General features: G+C 38.2%; 1 protein-coding gene across 7 annotated transcripts in view; it reads right to left on the bottom strand.

Moving 5' to 3' along the window:
- plecb (plectin b) overlaps positions 1–8144 on the bottom strand; it is a 156623-nt gene that overhangs the window by 94336 nt on the left and 54143 nt on the right. Inside the window, exon 1 of one of the 7 annotated variants that reach the window (XM_079694622.1) lies at positions 1615–1654. The exons of the other annotated variants lie outside the window; for them this stretch is intronic. Within the exon in view, the coding sequence (XP_079550748.1) occupies positions 1615–1639 (25 nt within the window). The 5' untranslated portion in view covers positions 1640–1654. Of the gene's footprint in view, positions 1–1614; positions 1655–8144 lie in introns of those variants that run through there. 7 annotated transcript variants of the gene reach the window in all.

Here is an 8144-nt window from a genome sequence, read left to right on the forward strand (position 1 = left end):
TAACTGGGACCATGGAGAGAAATAGTGTCTGTGGGTTACCTATATCTATAAGATTTGGTTCCTATACAATGTAACCTCTTCTCGACATGTAACCACAAACCCCTGACAATTCCAGGGAAATAACATGCTGAGGTTTGGTACAAGGGTAATACAACTACAATGTGCTATTATACAGCAAAAACAATCATTAGCAGCCTTAAAGCATGTTTCCCTGTCATCCCTGCAAGTACAGACAAGAAAAGCAAAATATGGATGACAAACTGATCCAGTGACAAACACAGAAGACAATGTTCTTCAGGTAAATGTGTGTTGGCTCAAAAAGACAATTGACTTCAGACTCACAGGTCATTTTACTGCATTGCCTTGGTACTTAGATCCATTCTATTCTACAGTACCTAAACCTTTCTATGTTTCACTGCATAAGCCACTTATAATTTTGCTTTTTCCCCTTTTTAGCCAATGTTTTTGATTGGCCTAACAATGTTGCAAAAACTTAAATTGTTACAATTTAGCTAACTGTACACTACATGTACTGCTAATGATTAATTGTGAATTCAGTTGCTTTAGGGCTTGGACTATCAATTTAATTATTTATTCAAATGAAGATAATTCATGAGTTACTTTAGATCTTTCTTTGTCAAGAAATGTCAAGAAAAAAAAAAAAATGCTAGTTGCAAGAGACCAAAAATTGAACAAAGTTATTGATCCAGTATATATTTTGGAATTATCCCTTCATAATTACTTGACTTCAAAATTAATATTGTGGATTATAATCAAATAAGTATAATTGGACCAGCTTTTAACAACTCTCATGTGTAATGCTCCACTATTCCATTAGACTGAACAGCAGAACACTAAGCACCCCCCCGGGCTCCTCACTACTCAGCTGTATTATAATGTATTCATTGTTGTATAATGTCAGAGCTGCTGGATGATTGACTGTAACAGCAATACACTCTAACATACTCCAACCATGTAAATCCCCTTCTGACAGTGAATACCAATCATTAAATGGTCTTCTGAAATATCCTCCATCACATGCACTGTACATATACATGTAGCATTGCAAGATAGGGAATAGCCTTAGCGGAGGTATTCACTCTCAGATTGACCTTCTAGTTATTTATGTTTCTCTTTAATAAAGCATCAATGATAGATAAAACAACAAATGGGCATGTATGTCCAGAAACAAAAACGCACGACACAAGATCAAGGTACTGCCCAAAATAAATCTCTATATCTGATGTTGCCATAAAGCAGTCCAGCTCATTCATTTGCAGCATTACATGGTTCGACTAAATCGACACGTGAGGGTTTCAATGGTATGGCAAAATAATCGGACAAATGACACATTTCCATTGTCTCAAAGTTAGAAGAAGGACGTAATATCGTCCAACCTAGGATTAGGGTTAGGGTTTGAAAGAATCAGACAGACACCTGTTATGCGTTTGCTGCCGCTTTATAGTCGACCCATGTGCAGTCCCACCCACAGCCTCGGAATGCTTTCTCCGTCTGCTCTCCACCTGTATCACTTTACCTCCTGGTGTTGCAACCTGTCTCCTTTCTTTCGTTATGGTTATTTCCCCTTACAGTGCACACAACAGCGTGGCTTACCTTTGCTCGAGCAGAAGGAATCCATGCTGAACAATTACAGTCAAGAACTTTGGAACTTCAAGGGCTACTGCAGCCCCCCCGACAGCTTTCTTTCACAGCTAACTCCCTCAGCTCTTTTTTATCTCAGCGTGTCACTCCGGATCTTTGACTTTCTCTCACTATATATGCTCTTCCTCCGCTCTCTCTTTCAAGCACTTCCCACTGTGTATATCAACAGAATGGGAGTCCCCCCCACCCCACCTCCTCCTTCACAATTCAGAGCCGCCCTCCATAATAATACCTCTGTTCGTGTGTGTGTAGCGCTGAAGTGTTTGAAAAAGAGCTAGAATTTCAGTGCTGCAACAAAGGCAAACAAGGGCGCAAAGTTGAAAGGGGACAAAGAACATGAGTGAAAGAATACAATTAAACCTGGCACAAGCACTGTGTTCCTGATGGACTAATGTATATTTCAACAATCACAGTCACATTATAGCTTTAAGGAGGATAAACGTGAGGTTGCTATGCATCTTTGTTTTGGGACAAGAGGCATTTTCACCATCCAATGCTACGCGTCAAATGTTCTTGCTCTGCAGTCATGCAGGGATAAAAGGGACAAGAGTCTTTTCTCATTAGAGGGACAACAGCGTTACAGATTACAGCAGAATCAGGGGGCTGCAGAATGTAAATGCTCTGGACTAGTGCCACATACTGAAGACTCAGTGACATGGCATTGAGCCAACACTTTACTGCATATGTATTGTGTAATATACTGTACAGAGAGGGTGTGTGTCCATGAGGGTCAAAGTTATATATAGTATGTGTATGCAACAGGCTATCTTACTAGGTCTACCTAAGTTCAGGTGTGCAGTGTTATGCTAATGGTACAAAAGATGTACTCAACCTTGAGGCAAGAACATTACTTTCATACCTTCACAATTAAGGAAAATCAAAAAACAGAGAAGAGTGTTAATGAATGTAAGTAGTAGTGGCTGTTATTTATATAAACAAAAATATGCATTATAAATCAGAATACTTTATTTATCCCGGAGGAAGTTAGGTTTTGTGACAGTTGCTCCATTTCAAAATGCCATAAATTAAAATTAAAATTAAAATAACAATGTGCAATCAAAAGAATTAAAAATAAATAAATGTTTACAAATATTAATCATAGTTTAAACAGATCATGCATTGTAGCATCCCATAATCCCCTCTGTTTCAGCCCTGTTTCAAAAGTGCTGATTTTCTGTCTGTTACTTTAGATGAAAATACGGAGCCACTCCCCATGCCCCTCTGAGAGGTATTTGGTCCAGAAAAGTGAGCGAATCTTTTTTCCTGAAACTTTCAGAATCTCCTTACACAAAGGGGACACATGTTTATGTATAAAAGACATGGAAAAAGTGGATTTTGCATAATAGGTGACCTTTCAATTGTATGGTTTTTGAAAAAATGCTTGTGATGGGACAGGGTAAGGATTTTCTTCAATTCACCTACAACTTTCTCCATTTGTTGAGTCTTTGTTCACTATGGAGGCCTGCGAGGATTTTCAATAATTCAAGTTAACACAGGGTGAGTAATTGATGCAAAAATAATGTGTTTGTGTGTGAAGTATTCCTTTAAAGCTTGTGCAGGTGGATTCATAACTGTCACTGAACGTTTAACAATGCACACATAAGTATTTACTTCATGTAGTGTAAATAGCAGCCATAGTAGTAAATGGCTGTGTGGTGTAAAAGCAGTGTAGTCAAGCATGTGTTAAACTGAATGTGTTTTCTGCACAGGGTTAATGATTAATGCAGATTCTTAAATTGCAGCATAGCACGACACACATTAACCCAACCTGGAGATATCAGCAGAGAGAACTGTGAATGACGTCTAAGGACAAGGCTTCAGTGTAGTGATTACTGAGTCTTTTTGGTCATACAAATAGCTGGATGGACGTTTTTTTCACTGTTTAAATGGTAGCTACTTTAGATGTCTGGTAATTGGACATGAACATTTACTTCTAAAAGAATGAAGCCTTTCTCTGATCAGACCCAGAGGAAAATACAGAAAAGAGCAGTCCTCCACTGGAAGTAAAAAGGTCATTTATTGAGCACTGAGCCGTGTTCCTTGCAGGACACCAACAAATGCATTTCCTTCAACATCTAGTCGTGTATATAGTGTTACACGTTTTTGTTTTGTTTTGTATTGCACCGTCTGTTGCATGGGAAACAAAATACATATGGCACTAAGCTCAGAAGGCCCAGAGAACATGTGCTAGTTATTTGATCCATTAGCTAAAGTCATTCAGGTTCAACTGTTGACAGTTCTGCTGTTTAAGTGGCCGTGTCAGACCTGACCTTTATCTCACCTACCTCTAGCTTACCATTGATAAAAAGATGCTAAATTGGCTGTAAATAGAAAGGATGTATGTTTGTATGTGAAACCAGGCATGTGAAACTACATAGAACATTCTGAACTTTTGACCTATGCTAGATGGGGCAATAAAAGCGTAAAAGTTACAGCCACAATTCTGAGAAGGCGCTTGTGATTTTTGACACCTTGAGAGCGGTTACAACGGGTACGAAGACAATGAGGCACAGGATGCAGGCGACGTACGCAAAGGGTCGAATCACCTTCCTGGGCCAGCGAATCATAGAGACAAGCTGCTTCTGTTGCCTCTGTAATAAATGAAGTCTCTGTTAATTAATTAAAGTATAAAGTTTGCATATTTGAAATTGAAATGTTTAAAAGAAAAAACTTGATTCTAAATATGACATTTTATTCAGCTTTCATGAAAATGTTCATATTCCCTCTTGTTAGAATTGCATATTATTACTATAAGTGTTTTAATTTTAACTTTACATTTGTAATTGTTCATTAAGTAAAAGTTGAACATACAGTATGTGACCTCCTTCATTGCCTCAGGTGAAAACAAGTTTGTGTTTCATATTCAAGTTTTTTTTATAAATGCACTGAAATTCACTGAGTTACTTAGCATAGCTATTTGGCTAACAATACATACTGATTTACATGCAATTAGCAATTAATTCACAGCAAATGATGTACTAAGCACAGGTTACATTTCAAAGCTGATATTGTTTATAGCTGCTCTAACAGTAGTGAACAACGTGTTTAAGCATATTTTAGCATTTTGTTTTGGCTCACTCTTACTGTGTCTATGAGCTTTTCTTTACTGTACGCTACATTCCTAACACTAAACGGCAGTTAGACAAAATTAGCAACTAGCTGGTAAACAACAGATAAGGGAACATAATTGGAACTATGATCAGGTCCCCAGAAAGAAGACTCCAGAAAAAACATATTGTTGTATGTGTGCCTATGGATATGTAATATATGCTAATTATGTCAATGCTTTGTTTAAAGCTTGTTTTGCTGCCCCTAATTGGCCAAACATATTCAATTCTACAGGTTTAAGAACAAATACAGATATCAATCAAATGTCTTCTTCTTCAGCTTTTACTGATACTGTGCGACAGGAACATGTGTTTTCACTCCACTCACATGCTTTTGGGACTGTAAGGGAATAGCCATAGCTACAGGCTCACACACAGTTTTCACTTTTTCAGCGTTCATTATGATTAGGGAGACACCCAAGTCAATTCACAGCTGTTGTTCAGCATGACCTGTACTATAAGGTCTTTCCCCCTGGGTCTCACTATCACCAAAATAGCAGAGAAGGGAAACTACCCATGATGCATTTCCTAGCAGGGATGTGAGGATGTCACAGGAATGTATTTAATTGTGTACGAATTTCTTAAGGGACTGAAGACGGTGTGAAAGCAGATACATCGAGAGCCCCCCGGTGAAAGAAATAAAAATGAAAATGTTGACATTTTCTTTACATTAAATTATATCAATATGTACCTCCTTGTATACGCGTTTTAAACCCCAGTGTTGTTGTAGTACAGCTGTAACATACCAGATAAAGCCTGACACGGAAAAAAGAATAGGAATTTGATGTAATTCCCATGTGGTGGACCTCCAGGAAAAATAGGGAGGAAGAACTATTACACAAGTAAACAATAACAAGTTTCACACAATGCCATTGCCGGTGCCCCTACCTTTTCTTATAGATCACACGTAAGCCAACTGCCCTTTCCAGTTTTAAAATAAACAGACTCCCGTATATAAAAAAAATATAAAAAAATATGTGCAAATATCTGGGTGGGGTTCATAATGATGTTCAGTCATTGTTAATGAATACAACTTTATCTGAGTGGACAATGTGTGCTATTAGGCCCCAAACTTAATGACACTTTCTCTGTCAAAGAGGACTTTTCATTAAACAAGTGTACCTTATTTAATCATTTTGGCCCAATGAGGTACATCTAATGTCACAAAGGAAGATAAACTGTTTTCCTTTAAAAGGTTCTTATAATATTTGTATAACAAGTATTTAAAAGTGGCCCCTTGCATGACGAAACGATGGAATTTCCATTCCAGTTTTTCAAATTCCAAGGTTGTATATTGAAAAAAAATAGTTGTGTCAGTTCAAAACCGAATGATACTGTTGTTTGACGTAAAAGAGAAACGCAGGAAATCTATATATTTAAGCATTTGTTACCATTTACCATTGGAAAGTACTTTAAAATTGAACTTCCTTTACTTCAGTGTTGATTTCAGTTCAAGAAATGTATTCGCCAATGTAGCATCAAACTTTAAGCCATTTGTTAATTTTGCATTGTTTGTGTTAAAGAAATTGAAATAAACAAAGATTGGTCAGTGAATGAATGACTTCCTGTCTGAACTCACGCTGGTTTAGTTTATTGGCCTCTGCTACCAGCCAACCGTGGGAAACACAAACACAAGGATGCACACTGAGGGAAAAGCACATGCCCAACCTTTAGGATCTACAGTTTTTCATTATTTAGTTCATTTATGAACTCAAATTGGTTAAAAAAAACTATAAATCAATTAATGCATTATGATGAAATCAAATACCCGGTATATTAACAAATTAACTCTAGTCTTACCAGCTGCAACCTTAATGTACTACTCATGCTGAAATTAGCCATTCTGCACAATAAGTTATTTTACTTTTTTTTTGTTAAAGTACAGTACATGATGATGCAGACTTCCTGCGTCTTTAAAAGCCTCTTACAACTTGTCCTTCTCTTTCTTTGTGCTTTCTTATTCTTCAGATCAATGTGGACAAGGATACAAAACAGCAACTGGTAATTGGTAGTAGAGCGAGTAAACTGAAAAGCAGATTTCACAACAGTAACAATCCTAGCCCTTTTGATCTCAATCTGAAGTGAGGCAAGAAACTGAACAAGGAGACCAATCTTGATTATATGAAAACTGACCCGCAGGCATTGTCTGTCTCTCACACATACACAGACACACCTGTCACGGTGGTATGCAATGCCAAGGGGCGAGCAAGGTGAAATCAAACAGAGAACGTACTGCCTCTCACTCTGTTGTCAAATCAGTACGCATTCATCATTATCCCATGCTGTGGCGTCTCCTCATGTCTGACAGCAAACACAGGCCTGAAACTCTCCTGAATGCAAACAGTTTTCTCTGTAATCAGCAAACAGGAGATAATGTGAGCGGCCAGTTTGTTACTGGCACTGCTTGTCGTTCACATGAATGCATCATGACAGCGGCACAGAGGGAGACTTCATAGAGTGTCCCCACAGACCTGTAAAAGCTGACATGACAACACCATGTGATTATTGGAAAATTCATATCATTAAAGGCAATGATGACACCCCGTGTTCCATGTTCCCTACAAAATGATATACATATTTTCTTGCAGGGTTTAAAGAGGGTCATAAAATGCAAAGAAACATCCGCAGTAATTTCAGGATGATGTTACAATCCATGTATCCTTTTGAGGTAAACAACGAGAGTAAGGATTGGAAAACTCCCAATTCAAATTCTGTTTATCAAGCTTTGCAGGCTGTTCTTATTCAATGTTTCTAATGATAACTGAAAAGTAATGCACCAACATTTTTATTATGAGCCATGACGTGTAGTGCTACCTCTTTGGAAGTAATTTCACCTAAAAAGTACACGTAGGAAAGCGGTCTGGGATGATGTAATTCACTTCCGGGTAGATATAGTTTGTGTAGGGAGTAAGTCAGAGTAGACGGAGTTTGCGTAGGGAAGAGATCGGGGTAGATTGCGCTTGTGTAGGGAAGATGTCAGGGTGGATGTAGTTCTCGTAGGGAAGAGGAAAGGGTGCATGAAGTTTGGGTAGGGAGGAGTTTTTATTGGCTGGAGTCCTCATTGATGGAGTTTGCGTAGGGAAGAATTTTGTGGTGAACAGTGTTTGTGTAGAAAAGATGTCAGATGCAGATGCGGTTTGCAAATGGAAGAGGTTGGGTGGATGGAATTAGAGTAGGGAAGTGTTCCGGGTGGATAGAGGTGTCAAAAACTTTCTCTAAGAAAAAAGCTGTTTCTGTCCCGTGTAAACCAAAATCATGCTTGACCTATTTTAACATTGACTTGTTGTGTAACTTACGTACTTGCATGTACTTGCCAGTACATGCCGACCCAAACCAGAACACCGTGGCCTTTTACCTAAAGGGGACCTATCATGC

This window comes from Notothenia rossii (genome assembly GCF_949606895.1).
Source record: "Notothenia rossii genome assembly, chromosome: 7".
Classification (NCBI taxonomy): domain Eukaryota; kingdom Metazoa; phylum Chordata; class Actinopteri; order Perciformes; family Nototheniidae; genus Notothenia; species Notothenia rossii.